The sequence below is a fragment of the Microchirus variegatus genome (genome assembly GCF_963457635.1).
Source record: "Microchirus variegatus genome assembly, chromosome: 21".
Lineage (NCBI taxonomy): Eukaryota > Metazoa > Chordata > Actinopteri > Pleuronectiformes > Soleidae > Microchirus > Microchirus variegatus.
Window position 1 is genome coordinate 1,931,117 of NC_139822.1, and position 15,645 is coordinate 1,946,761.

Genomic DNA, 15,645 nt, shown 5'->3' on the forward strand with positions numbered 1-15,645 from the left:
CTTTCAGGATCTGTAAATAACTCAAAAATGTCCCTCGGCCTACTTGATCCCGGTTTTGCCATGGCTGGCCACACATATAAGTAGAAACTGAAGTTTGTAAATTTAAATCCTCACAGGGACACAGGAGCTGCTGGTCTAGTGCTTCTTCATGTGATAAGTTTGTGTCACTGAGGTTTACGTAAAAAAAAAGGATTTCAAACTCTGAAGTTGCAAAATAACACGTTAATCTACAGGTGGAGGCAGCAGTGGATCAACAACTCCTGAGTGCCGTTATGTAAAATCACTGATTTTCTCTATGGGCTTTGGTGTGGGTAGTGAGCAGTTTACTAAGAGACACAAATACTCTTGATAGCAAAAAGGATCTAGTTTTTAGTCTGAGGCCCCACAACTTTGCCATCTATCTGACTTGAATGGGACCAAAAATGAGAAAATGGCAACCAGCTGTTTGTTAATGGCCTTATTGGAGGATATGCAGCCAATGAAGTCATATTCTTCTCACAACAATCCCACACTTAAGAGGTCAAGAAAGATCACATTATCCCTCTGCACTGTTGTGCCTGACTGCTTTACAGGAGTCGCCAAGGCAACCGGTAAATGAAATCAGTGAAGGATGGTTACTTTAATTCACTGGAGCTATCTGCCAGTCTGGTACACCAACCTCTTTTTATAGCCATGTTTCTGCACAAAGGAGGGCGTCCTGATTAAACTGCTGATTAGATTTCTTTTAAGGACGTCCAATTTGCACAATACACTGGAGCAAGTGTTTTGCACTGCATTTTCACACCAACCTAAGTCATATGGTATGGATTACATGGAATTGGTGACAATGAGACAAAGGTTTGTGTGGATCAGTGGTGGATATACCCAGCTTCTTGTACCGTGAAGTGATTCTGGCAGTTAAGTATCACTGCAAGTATTTTAAAGCAGAATTATGCAGTATTTTTTACCTTAATTTAACAGCTTCAGAGTCACCGTGATGGTTAGATGTCTTAATGCGGGGAGATTAGGGCTATCTCCACTCCCCCTACAGTCTGTTAGCGGAAAAGCAGCCTTACAAGATGAGGGCCGCTAACCCAGAGTACTCAGATTCAGGAAGTCTCGCAAAATCTCGGGTCTCACAAGAAACACAAATTGCTTTTCAGCACTGCACACACCTTAGCCAGGTAACGGCTTTAAGATCAAGACAGTGAACGCATTATTTTAGATGTTCAACACGGCAGAGCCGTTGAGCAAGTGAGGAAGAGGAAACGACTGTCTGACCGAGCGAGTGGACACACACGAGTAAACATTGGATTTTTTTTTTTTTTTTTTTGTAAATGGCGGGAATTGAAAAACACAGAAGCGTGCAAAATGGCTTGTGTTCACCGGCTCTGTTGTAATCAAATGTACATGGTCAGGAGAGTGGAAGAGAAGGAGTGATAGACGATAGACAGTGGTGTCTTACTCCGTAACTGTATTGGGTGCTCCGTTGAAAAAAAGGTGAAAAAGCAGCCAGACTTGCAAAGGTCTGATTTAATAAAGTAATAATACTTAGTATTTTGGGGTAGCATTTCCTACAGTTTTTATACTATATTTTTCCCACTACCTTCCCTAATCGTACTCCTATATACTGTATTATTTTACATTGCTGCTTACAAATTAAATTAAAGGTGCCATATGTAAGAATGTGGCCAAAAACGGGTACTACATTCAAATTCAAAATACCAAGGTCTTTTAGGTTTCCTTTTCTGACGTAACTGGCAACCCGTGGTTGCTCGGCAGCTGAGACTCTACTGACTGCAATAATCGGTAGTCGGCGGTAGGTGGCGCCACATGCCAAAACATGATTTCAAAACATAAACATGATTTGCAGTCTGCAAAATATATTTTTTAATGCAAATATTTTGTCTGTACTGTTGTTGTTGGTGAGTTCAGTTTGATATATGAACATTATTCCTGAGTCTCTGTGACATATTAGGAGGATTTTATGGCCAGTTGCTTTAGATTTATTACATAATGCACCTTTAAACTAATTTCGTACACCTACGACGTGTATTTCCTCTGTCAGTGTTCTTATATGATCAGTGTTCAAAACAAATCTACGTGTGGGTCCAATAAAAGTCCCTTGATATAAACGTAAGGTGACTGTGTTAACAGGCCACGAGCACAACAACAAATCTGCTCACGCCTCCCCCTCTTTCTCTCTACCCTCCATCGTCAGCACTTCGGTGCCTACGTGTGTCCTGCTGCAGGCAGCGCTTGAGCCGCGAGATTAGCCACGATGATCGCGTCGAGCTGTTATCCAGGTTAAAGTATTACAGCGAGACAGCGGAGTGACACTGCAGCGAGGAAGACAGAAGGACAAGGGCAAAACACCGAAATGTAACACCTGTACATTTCATTGTGATTTCAAAAGTTTCCACCGAGAGGAAAAGTTTTAGTCTGTCACTGCTCCAACAAATGACTCAAATGATGAGTAATAATTAATTCATTTATTCATTATTAATGAACCTCTTAATACTCACCATCTGATCTTTGTCTGGCCTTGACAATCCCACTCTTTTCATATGTGCGAACAGGAAACTGGTAAAAGTGAATGTTCTAGAGAACTACTGCATGTCATTTTTGGGCTATTTCTTTTGATTTTGTCGACATAGGTTTTTTTTTTTACTTGGTTGGCACTCAAACCAGCCATCCAGTTACAAGCCAAGTTCCCTTTCCACTTGGCCACGGGCAAGGTTATGGCCTACTATGATGTAGGGCCCCGAGGACCTCTCTGCCACTGACGCCACTGAAATTCAACCACTACACCAGACAATGCAAGCACTATTGAGGCCCCTGATGTCTTTAGATTTACACAGAATCTGACTTCTAAAATGATCAGTGAAGTTGTTTTAAAATCGGTGGAATGTGTTCATTACTTTGGTTATAAATTATGATTGACCAAAGCTTTATGTGGGCATTAGTGCCACTGTCCCTCTTGCATCACACTCACCTCTAGCACAGCCAGGTTTAAGCCTCTTTCTCAGAGTCTGTCAGTGAACATAATACCTGCACTGACACCAGGTTGGATGAGATGTTCTACACATGCAACACATGCAGCTGACTCCTTATGATGTGTGACTGAGGGACATATATATTTATATATATTATAAAGGCCCTGCTATACTGCAGTGCATGTTGCATATCATGGACCATGGTATACTCCCGCGTCAGGGTCTTGTGGTATCTGACTTCACCATCGGGTGGCAGTACAAATCTGGAAGCCGGGAATAGGACGCATTCCTACCAGAAGAAGAAGAGAACAACGCTACAGCTCCCACGGACGCATTTGGTTCAATGCTGCGCATTGATGACGCAAATCAAGTCATGCACACGATGCACGTTGGGTCCGTGTGGGTCGTTTTAGCGGAAATATACCAGGGCCTTAAGAAATGGATGTGGCCTTCCAGTTCAAAGGAATTAGCAGTTACCACCAGGGGGCGACTCCACTGGTTGAACTGTTGAAGAAAGGCGTTAATTATCTCAATCACTGATTTCAGCTTTTCTATTGTATTGAAAACAAATTTGCTGAATATACTGAACCTTTTAGTTGAAATTATTGTACATATGTTTTTTTTTGTTGATTACCAATTCAATTTGATTGATTGGTTCGTGATTTGGCTCACGATCGCTGGCTTACAAAATAGAGATTTATGCATGTTTTCAGGATTTTTAAGACTTTTTAACTGTTCAACATTGATTCTTGACACCTTGAGTGACGACACTCTCTGACCAATCAGGGGCCGGCAGTCTGTTGACGTCACATTTTAGTATAGGCTCAGAAGGTACCTCGCCAGAGTAGGTATCAAAAACATTACCAGGTAACAGGTATTATCCCTAATGGAAAAGCAAAGAAAACGAGTAAAGTCGAGCCGAGTAGTGCTAGAACTGCATAATGGAAAAGCACCATCATTTAGAAGTGATCAAATAAAGTGTGATAATCCTCGTTGTTGCTGGTGATTTCAGCGAGTCACAAATCTCGAGGCTTTAAAATGAGACTTCCTTTCCGCAAACATAAGACTAAGCCTGTTTCTTATACATGCTCTATGGGAGCACCAGAGTGTGACTGACAGGCGTCACGTATCACACTGTTTGTTGTGCATTCCAATTTCTCTGCTTTGATATGTCATTGCACTTGAAGACGAAAATTGGACTCCAACACAGAAACAGAGCCTGTCACGGTGCCATACCTTGCTCCCCCCCCCCCGAAATTGACGCCAATGGGTGCATCTCAAATTATATTGCTGCATTAATTATAGGACTATGGCAGATTGGATTTCCTCAGGCAATTTTAAACTGTGTCGCTTAGCAACACGTCGCCGCTCACAAGCTGTGCCGCTGGCGTATGATAAACATTAATCGTTAATTAATGTCATTCAAATAAAGATTTATTGAACATCTGTCACCTGTGGGGGCAAACCAGAAGCTCAGAGCAGCAGCAGATCAGTGACTGGTCAAAGGTTAGAGGGGCTGCGTGAACCTACAGTGTAGCTTCATTATGATATTAGGGCCACTGCAACAGTGAAGGGGGAAATAAATGATCACCTGGGGCCCCAGGCTGAGAGGAGTGGATTTGATTTTGTACTTTTCTGTTCAATTCAGTTTTATCCAAATCACAACATTCATTAGCTCAAGGCACTTTTCTTCATATATTTACATACTTATCAACTGTTTGTTGTATTTGTGTTTCAATTTCTACTTATTGACAGATAAAACTTTGTTAGATATTGCTCTTTTAATTTAATAAATACTGTTCTGCTGCTCACAGTGATTATCCCGTCAACCCACTTCTATATTTTTCTGTTGAGTTTTAATTATTGTACAGCATTTTGTAACTGTGTTTTAAAAGGTGCTATATAAATATTATTACTATTTACTATGCTTCCTTTAGTCAATGTCTCTGGGTGACATGAGATTTAAAGCATTTCTGAGTTACACACTGCAGCTTTAATATGTTTGTTTATAAATGAATAATATTCATTTATAAACAAACATCGATTGGCATATTATGCCAATCGATGTTCGTTGTTGATATTGCTCTCTTACAGTGAAATATAAAAGCAAGTCTTATGAGTCATGGAGTGAAAAAGGAAAGTTTGATGTAGGGCCACCCGGGTCCCTTTTTGCCTGCACGTGGCCCCTGAAGTCCCTTTGAACGCCCCCGTGTGATATGAGCGAGCACAGGAAGGAACGATGAGTGGTCACCTCAGAAAACCCCACGTCTGTACCTGATTTCCTCTCTTCTCCACTTCTCTGTCACCACTTTGCTGCTGCTGCTGCTGCTGGAACTTTCTGACAGAGACACTCTCTCTCTGGCTCTGATCTGCGCGGCAAACAGCTTTAGGAGAATCAGCAGAGCCGGTTATGGTGATGGAGATTAAAATAGGAGCCGTGGATGATTGGATTACATTAAATGCACCATTTTATATCATAACATGTCACATTCTGGGCGCTGCGCCCTTGTTTGTGAGCTGCGTCCGAATTACAATTAGCCCACATTTCACTGAGACACTCAACAACCACTGAACCACTGTTCTGGATCATGATTTATGTGTTCAACATCATTTGTGCAACAAGCACACGCACACACACACACACACAAATGGCGCGTGCCCAATCTTCCAATCATTTAGGGCGCTTTTATGCATTAGCAGGAGCAGCAGACAACGTGTTGCTGGTTTCAAGCCGAGCACAGGTGTAGATGTGGGGAAAATATTTTGATTGGAAACTTTCCAGAGATGAATTGTATGCTCTCTCTCTCTCCTTCTCTCTCAACATAGCCTTGTCCTATTCAGGTCCAGCAGTCCTGGCCAGACCGAAGCCTGGTCCTAATGAAGCAGAAGTGCATTTACTTGTGAATTGAGAGATAATAGAGCGTTAATAGAGGCTTTGCTTAAAGATGCACAAACCTTTGTGTGTGAGACATTTTGTCTTGACTGACTGTTTCGGGTCAATTAAAGAGACTTAAGCCTGGTCCTAATGAAATAGAACCTCATTTCTGAGGTGCTGGTTAACCCTAGAACACCATTGCCGCGTGGTTTTCACCCGAGCAAATAAATGAATGTGATTTTCATGAAAACTAAGTTTTCATCTTCATCATTTTATTTTTTTTACACATTTTTTGTTCCCAGATTCTTAATTTTCCAGTAATTTTGGAGCATTTTTATATGGTCCCTTCATGATGCTTTTCTTTCATTTTGTTAGACATGACACAGTTTAAAATAAAAGAACACTACTCAAATTTGTCATGTATTGTCATGTTTTGATATATTTTGATGACAAGTATATATTTATTTTCTCGGGTAAAAATCACCCAGCGTTAGTGATGGTGTTTTGAATTTGAGATATAGTGTTCTAGGGTTAAAATGTATGTAATTTGTGGTTAGGTTAAGGTCGAGGTTAAGCATTAACTGGTTATCGTTAGGGTTAGAGACCAAAACCTGGTCTAAATGAGGGAGGACATCAAACTTTTCCAGACTCAAATTTCCAGACTTCTTGGAGGATTTTTCAGTCAATATTAAACATCTGAATACCAATTGTTAGATGCTTATTATGTAAATAAATGGTTTTAAAACCCTTCACCCATTTTTCATGAAGCCAGCCCTCGGAAAACTTGCATCGACCCGATGACACTGTCACGGCCGACAATAGGTGTCTGGCTCCACTACACGTATGGAAAGTAATAAACAAATGAGAATCGCAGTCAGTAACAGTAACCATGGTAACTCAACACCATTCTACAGTAAGCTTGATTAGTTTCATATCAGCTACAGGTAGGCTATGTTGCGTTATTTATAAATATATTTAATTTTAGAAAGTGAGATAATAGTCTGGAAACAACACAAACATTTTTCCATACTTTTTTCCCTTTTTCCATACTTATCCAGACCTGGAAATTACTCAAATTAAATTACATACTTTTCCATGCTGTGAAGGAACCCTGTATTCATTATTATATTGTGGTTATGTTAAGGTTAGGGTTAGACCTGAACTGGTTATGGTTAAGGTTAGTGGTAGACTGTGTTTAGTCTGTCCAAATGAGTTAATAGATGTGCAAGCCTATCTCTCTCTCTCTCTGTGTGTGTGTGTGTGTTCCAGGTATAACTCATGTTGTGGGGACCTAAATCTGTTTACACATTATGGGGACAAATGCAAGTCCCCCAAATGTAAATTATGACATGGGTTATACAAGACCTGTTAGGGTTAGGGTCTCCTTTTTTTTCTCTCTTTTCCAAATTGTTTTTTTTTTTGTTTATCACCAGACGCCACGTTAGAGGAAGTCTACAGGAAATAAATGGAACATCCTCTGTCGTGGAGGACCTATAATGGCAGAAACACGCACTTATTCGGGTCAAGTCGTCCAAGTTCTGTGAGTGTTGTTTGTGCGAATTCTTTAGGACCTGTTTTCGTAAAAAACACTGACTTATTCAGTTATATTAGACCAGTTGTCCTAACCCTGGTCCTAATGAGGGACAAGCTTATTCACGCGGCTCTGGCTAAAGGATTAACATACAGTTTGACATTAAACGGATATAGGTCACGTTGTCCAATGCAGAGTCAAAGTACTTCCATACATTATATAAAAAAAAAACAACACTCATATACACTAATGGCGACTGAACCGGACCGTGCGCTCCGATTTCGGAGAAGTGAAGACGGAACAGCAGCTCGCGGCGCGAGGGGAGGGAATCCCTCCAGTGTCTGACGCTCTCTTTACCAAGGAAACCCACACGCGCGCTCTCTGACGCAACTGCCCATTTCAGGAAACATGCGTCAATGGACCGAAGCAAGTGAGACAAACAGTGAAGTCCACAGCAGGCGCTGACGTCCGGAACAAAACAAAAAATACTCCTCTCCACGCGCGTTTTTTTGTTGTTGTGTGTTTTAACTGATTTGACCGTTTCCACGCGCTGACACTTTATCGCCAGTGTCCGCTGAGCGACGCGCGCTCGCGAGCAGGAGCTTTTATTTCCCTCTGCCTTCTTCAGAAACGAACCCCCCCCTCTCCCCTACATGGAAGTGGCAACGCCCAGACAGTGACGTAGGCCCGTGTCGTTGGTGTTGAAAAGCCGTTGCAGTTCTCTTCATAGTGCCATTGAAGTGAGTCATCTGTTGGTGGAGTGGTGAAAAGGAAAAGAAGAGGAAAGAAGCAGAAGAAGAGGAGGGAGAGAGAGAGAGAGAGAGAGAGAGAGAGAAAAAAAATAAAAAACGTCCGAGTTGTTGTTCCGTGATCGTCAGATAGAGACAGAGCAGAGAGAGAGAGTGTCATCAGGCTTTAGAGCGGAGGTTGACTCACTCCTGTAACTGCACATTGACTTGTCTCGGCTGGATTTTGACTGCTCAAGGTGTGAAGCTGCTGACTTTTGCCTGAACTTTGCGCAACCTGAGAGGATCTTTAGTTTAGTTCAGCATTTTTTTTTTAAATTTAGTTTAATTTTTTTTAAACGCCTGTGGCTCAATAACAATAAACAGCAACATATCGATTTTAAGTCGCAATATCTGTAACATGGTTTAATTTAGTCTGAAAGGAGCGTAATTGCACTTTGTCTTTGCCAACTCTTCTCTGGATCAAATTATCAGCGTCTCAAGTCAGGGGATTTTTTTTATATATATATATTTTTTCTGTTCGTGCCTTTTTATCGGCGAGGATTTTTTTTTGAAAAAAAAATAATTAAAAAACCTCAAACTATCCACCGAACTCTTCCTCTTTCCTGGATCATGTACCAGGACTACTCCGGAAACTACGACACCTCGTCCCGCGGCAGCAGCACCTCTCCGGCCCAGCCAGACTCCTTCACGAGCGGCAGCAGCACGATCGGAAGTCCGATCTCTACCTCAAGTTACCAGGTACAAACAACTAAGGAAGCGCTGCCACGTTGCTTCATAAATAACTTATTCATGTGTTGCATTTGATTTCAAGTACAGGGTGTGTTCATTTTACAATGATATCGCGTTTTTGTTACACAATAGTTTACTTATTGAGGGAAAACACGGATGAACCCGTTGACACAGACAGAAACAGTGAGTCAGAAAAACACGCAAGATCCACTAGATCTCCGCACAAGTGTTTCTGGACTCATATACCATGTGCATTCCGTCACGCAGGGTGCAGTAGTAAGTCGACACAGTAGCCTATGAAGGTTTTACTGAAACCAACAGCTCGTGCGCAAACCGTGCACGCCTGGTTGACAGAGTCAGATTCCATCCACCATGGAGCAGGAGTGTGCGTAAATACGCAGAGTTGTTCTATGTGCAAAGCGACAGACTGAAATTACAATTTCACATCCCGATAATCTGTTATGGCTTTTCCCTTCTTTTCCTCTGCGTGCGTAAAAGTACCACACTTTTGCTAAGCTGCGCTTTTACGCGCCTGGTTTATAAGGACGATGCATCTCTACAGAGCGTATTTTATGAGCGGATACACTTTAGTCTGATAGTAAAGTGAGCAGAGATAAAGTTTTTATGGCGCTGAATGCAACAGGTATGCGCTGCTTGACAAAGAAAGCTCTTTTGGATTTGTGCTTTTTGGACATGTGCAGCTGCAAAATGAAACTCACAGATTTTTAGGATGGTTTGCTCAGCACTTGGCACTGTTGTGCGGATCGCGCAACATCTGAAGCCACATTTATTTATCTATTTCTTCACATGCCTAGAACATGCCAACAATTTGGCGTTGCGTAAAAAGAAACAAAAACTCAGTTCCTTGAAAATCCTCCCCTCGATTTCACCACAAGCTGTTGCTTTCACACACTCGGAATGAGACATAGCGAACACTGTGTGTGTGTGTGTGTGTGTGTGTGTGTGTGTGTGTGTGTGTGTGTGTGTGTGTCACTCTGTGAGGTTATGTGTCCTCATGTTCATCGATAATAGGATATAAATCCGGGTGGAGGTGTTTACGTTGCTTCCCCCGCAAAACTGAGTCCGTGCAGAGAGAAATTCCGTGGAAAAGCTGCGTCAGGCTCACGCAACATTTTTACAGTAAACGACTCTTGGCTCGTATCTTTCATTATTACTCCGGTTCCCTGTAATCACACACTGACTGGCTGCATGTTTCCCATTACAGCCGCCTGGAACATGACCTCTGTGTTAGTTAGGTTTTATGGAGACATTTCAAAACAAGGCATTCTTTTCTTTTCCGTTCTTTTTTTTTTCTTTTACTGGAGCAATTGAATTTGTCTTAGACCATAATTGTCAAAAGGTCTCTCTTTTTATTACTTATTGTTTTAACTTATATGCATGTACACAACAAATTCTTAGCTTATGGAAGCCAAGACAAAAAAAAAAGATGAGGAAACTTCCTCTCATAATTCTGGTTAACTGGCTTGTTACAGCTGGCTGCTTTCCCCCTTTACTGGAACTGACTGCGTTCCGCATGTGCTTAACAAATCCCATACACAATGACTCACCAGATAAACAAAACTTCCAATAGACTGCTAGGATATCCGACGGAAAGTCGGGAATAACGGGCATATGGGGACGTGCGTAAATTACGCACAAAGGCAGAGACACCCGTCTGTCTGTGTGGACCCCAGAGACCTAAAGTAATACTAATGAGACACCATAGTCATTCTCACTCATATATACAATCATATGGATTCACTTAATTAGTAAAACAAATACATACATATGTTGAATTGCTATAGGGATGTGTGACTTTACAGTCCTAACTGCGCATTTGTATCCTATACACAAACATTTTACTTTTTCAGATGATAAATATGCACTATGTTGTTGCAGTAATAATGATAATAATATCACCACGTTGGTTACATATGGCAATATAACTCTCAGTATACACACATACTGTATAAATAATATAAATGACATATCAGTATGGATCAGTTGAGATCACAATATGTTGTGTGTGTTTTAAAGGTTAAAGTTGATTGTAGCAGTTAAATGATTATTATTTGTTTGTCTGTGAGCAGCAGAACATAAAATAAAGGCCATATTTGATTTTGAGGATGTAGGTTATGACCCAAGGATGACATTTATAGACTTTAGTGATGATCAACATTCAAATCTGGGTTCAGGATCTTTTTTTGCAAACAAAATGTCAACTTCAACTGCAATCTCGAGGTGCTTTTTCCTGTTTGTTTGTTTTTTTTAATGATTCCATATGGAATATTTAAACCACTCTGTCATTTCCATTCCAGACGAGTGTAACACCTTTGATGTCTTTTGGTTATTGTAGTGGAGCAATATGCACTGGACACTTTGGGCTTTTCCCACATGATTCACACAGCATGTGTCACCGTTCCACTCTATAGGTTTACACACACAGCATTTCTGCCCCTGTGGACTGAACCATGACTGTAAACTTGACAAGTGGAAAAAGTGTGAATTTATTAAGAACGCGTGATGTCTAAGACAGTGGAGCAGCAGTGACGTTGTTGTTGTTGTGTTATTGTGAATCATCACGGGTTATACCTTCTCTTCTGCAGAAGTACAGGGTCGACATGCCCGGCTCCAACAGTGCCTTCGTACCCACCATTAATGCAATCACAACCAGCCAAGACTTGCAGTGGATGGTGCAGCCCACAGTCATTACCTCCATGTCCAACCCTTACTCCCGCTCACACCCGTACGGCCATCACCTGACCAGTGGGCCAGGGCTGCTGGGACACAACACACTGGCCCGGCCCGGGGTCATCCGCTCCATTGGGGACACCAGAGGCCGACGCAAGAGGGATGAGCAGGTGAGACAGTAAAAAAAACCAGCATCTGTTTATCATTGATTTTATTTGATCCTGCCGTTAAATTCTTATTTGTTTTGGTTATTCTCTCTGTGCAGTATCACCCACCTCTTGTTTACATTCTTGTTCTTGTTTTAATCGATATTATGTCTGCAAAAACAACCCTCCTCACCTGTCTGTGTTCTTTCTCTGCCTGTCCTCAGCTCACCCCAGAGGAAGAGGAAAAAAGGAGGGTGAGGCGCGAGCGGAATAAGTTAGCCGCCGCCAAATGCCGCAACCGCAGACGGGAGCTCACAGAGATGCTGCAAGGGGTGAGTCCAAAATCTCAATCTCAATAAATTCAAACAAATTTATCTTTTAGCGCAGTCTGTCCTACAGTCTGGATCAGGACCCACAGAGTGGTTTGCTGAATAAAGTTTTTTATGGTCAGGGAATTTGTCCTCCTGGTTTACAAATTCAAAATAATAATAACATGGCCATAAAAATACTTTATAATGTGAAGTGGGCTGCAGCAAGTGGGTTGTCATCTTTAAATAGTGGGTCTCCAAAAAACTCCCTGCACCCTGCTTCCCTTTTTTCTTCTTTGGCAAAATTAGCTCTTTTGTCGCAGAAATTCAGAAGAACTAAAATGAAAAGATTCTTTTTATTCTCACAGTTCTCAGGAGCTGGAGTTTATTCAGAAGCCTGGCAGCAGTCCAGATTTCTGATGAGTGATTGAACTCCACACCTAAATTTACAACCTCACATTACTGGTTTGACTCTCACCGCGTCGCTTGAGTGCAAGATCTGAGTGAGGCGATGAAAAGCTTTTTGTCTCGGGTAGTTGTAGACAGAGGTAGGGCTGTCTCGTTGGCCCTGCCTGGAAGACAGTAACGGCATCTAAATGGACTAATTAGCCGAATTACAGTGAGGTTGAGCTTGTCGGGCATTAAAAAACCCCAGGAATGGAATTTGCTGCAGGCAGCTGTCTCCATGAATGCAGGACATTTTTATAAAAAGGCTAAATTGCTTGTCTCACAATCGCACATGAAGAAATTCTGCTTGCACGCACACACATACGCCTTCACTCATTGGAGAAAAAAAAAAGCCCCTTCCTTCTTCACATGCCAGCTTTTTTTTTTTTTAAATCCAAAGAAGGAAGTGCAGTTTTTCCTGCAAAAAAACACTCCTATTTGATTTACTGATATCATTCTTATACATATGTTTCTCACTTTACTCCTCCTCCTCCTCCCTGTGCTTCTTCTTAAGAACTTCCTCATACCTTTGCCCATGAGTCAAAGTTCTCAGACAGCATGTCAGCTTATCATTATCAGCCCCGGTGTCTGAGCCTGACAAACAGCTTTTACGGGATCAGTCCTTTTTTTTTTCTTTTATGTGACACATTAATAATGACGCGCTGTTGCAGATCCTGTATCTCTCACAGACACAAGCAGTGAAGTCATTATGTAAAAGCTCAAATTCAAGCAGAAGGCTCAGAGATTACACATTGTTAGTCTAAATGGCCCGTGACAAATTCTTGATTTAATGTGCTGCTTGTGCCACTGTCTTGAAACCACAGCAAACAAACAGTGCCCTCTTTTGACACGTTGGAGGAACAACACATAAACACACACACACTGTTTGACAACATTGTTAACAGAGAAACGCGGGCACAATCAGACGCAAAGTTATGCATTTAAGCACATGACCATGTTCCCAACACTAATCTGCAGAGTTCCTGCCTCAAATTTGACTGGATAGTGGCTCTTTTCAACTTGATGATTTAATCAAATCTGCACCTGGTTAAGTTTATGATAAATTCACAATACATTTGCTGCTTTTTCTCAGCAATGCATGGCCTTTTCTGACTCGAAACACAAGTTTCTGTGGCTTAAATCACTCACTCCCTGCATCAAACTTGTAAGGCAAATTGTTCATACAGATTTGCCTAAGTGACACAAACCTACCAACGAGGAAGCAGCTCATGTGACAGTGATATTAAGCTGCGATCATATTCTTAAGACAGCAAACACATACACTGGCAAAGAATGTATTAGGTGAGCCTTTTGTTCATTGGCTAAATACTTTTTTCTTGTGTCCCTGCTGGCAGCCATGTTTCATAGAGTGTCCCAGGGGCGCAGCTTGTGAACAGGCAAGGCAGGCAACTGCTTGGGGGCCCCGAGCTGATAGGGGGGCCCCGACACTCGGAGCCTGAGGGCTGTTTTTACTGAAATGTGCAGTGACCAGCTGCATCCCAGTCCCCCTTAAAAAACAATGGGTGATTTGCAATGACATCTCAGTAGGAAACCTCCCTAAAGGGGCCCCACCTCACTTTAACCTGTGTGAAGTTATCGTTCTGCAAGTTGGAAAATAAAGAGGATTATTTACAGTGTAATACATATCTTTTTTTACTCAGTTTATATATGTTTTTTTCAGTTATTTACAGTATTTTATTGTTCTATATATTTATATTGTTTTATAATGTGGGTTCTTTAAAGTGTAATGTATTTTTTTTACAAAGTTAGTTTTTAAAAGCTATTTACAGTATTTTATTGTTCTTTACATTTATAAAAAAATATTTTGAATATCATACATTTTTCGTTGGTGTCAGATTATTTATAACATAATGGTGATAAACACTGGTTGGAAGGAAGGGCCCCCTGGGAATTTTTGCTTAGGGCCCCTATAGACTCTAGAATCGCCTCTGCCAGTGCCTTCTTTGACTTTGAGTCAGTATCAACCGCACTTCATGAAATCCAAACTATACCTTTTAAATGAGATGCCCCCTCATGGTCATCTTTAGTTAGCAAAAAACATGCTCACAGTTCAGCTGAAGTACATGCCCTCATTTCTTGTATTTTTTTGTGTGTGAACAGGAGACGGAGAAGCTGGAGGAGGAGAAGGCAGACCTGCAGAAGGAGATTGAGACCCTACAGAAGGAGAAAGACAAGCTGGAGTTCATGCTTGTTGCCCACAACCCCGTGTGCAAGCTGCCCATCGAGGATCGCCACCAGTCATCGGGACACCAACATCACCAGGAGCAGTGCAACCCACTCCCTCTGACCATGCGACACAACATGGTCAGCCGCATGAACCACGTGGTGGTGAAGCAGGAGCCGGAGGACGACGACGACGACGATGACAGCGACGACGAGGGGGACATGGGTAAACCTCAGCGCTCGGTCATCAAACCCATCTGCCTGGGCGGTGGCGGGATATACTGCACAGACGGCGACAGCCTGAACACACCAGTGGTGGCGGCGTCCACCCCGGCCGCCACGCCCAACGCCCCGAGCCTCATTTTCACCTACCCGAGCATGCTGGAGCCCGAGAGCCCGTCGCCTTCCTCCGAGTCCTGCTCAAAGGCTCACCGGCGCAGCAGCAGCAGCGGCGACCAGTCCTCAGACTCCCTCAACTCCCCCACACTCCTAGCTCTCTGAGCGAGGGCCCAGGCTCGACTCGACTCATGCGCGGCTGAGAAACGAACACTGCGGTAGGCGGAGCGACTGCTCGCCTCCCCTTCTGTTTCTTCTGAAGGGCACATTGAAAAAGTCCAGACCAAGCTGACCATGTGAGCCGTTTCCCCCTCGGCGGGGGAGACCCACAAGGGCTACGTGTTTCTTCTTGTTCTGCTTCAGTGTAAACAAGTTTTTTTTTTTTTATATATTATTATTTTTATTATTTGTAGAAGTGCGTGCACCAATCCTGAAGCGTGTCATCCCTTCGCCATTTCAAACTCAAGTGTCAACTTGTTTACCGGGGCCAGACAATTGTGACTAGCTGAAATTGTGAGTTAAGTGACTTAAAAACCAGAGCGTGTGTTCTGAATTAATATATATTTTTCTGAACCTGTTGAATAAAGCCATGCCGACGCTTGCACTCTGCCAAGACGAATCAATAAATCTTTGAACGAGGTCTTTCTGAATAGAGAAGGAGACAATGAGCAAAG

The 15,645-nt window shown here is 42.3% G+C and overlaps 1 protein-coding gene across 1 annotated transcript; it reads left to right on the forward strand.

The window, feature by feature from the left end:
* Positions 1-8,739: 8,739 nt before the first annotated feature.
* Positions 8,740-15,298, forward strand: fosl2 (FOS like 2, AP-1 transcription factor subunit; the record flags this gene model as incomplete). The annotated part of the gene is made up of 4 exons (XM_083907978.1): positions 8,740-8,868; positions 11,466-11,720; positions 11,921-12,028; positions 14,573-15,298. 4 exons carry the CDS (start codon positions 8,740-8,742, stop codon positions 15,134-15,136), a joined length of 1,056 nt encoding a protein of 351 aa, XP_083764104.1. The 3' UTR covers positions 15,137-15,298.
* Positions 15,299-15,645: the final 347 nt, after the last annotated feature.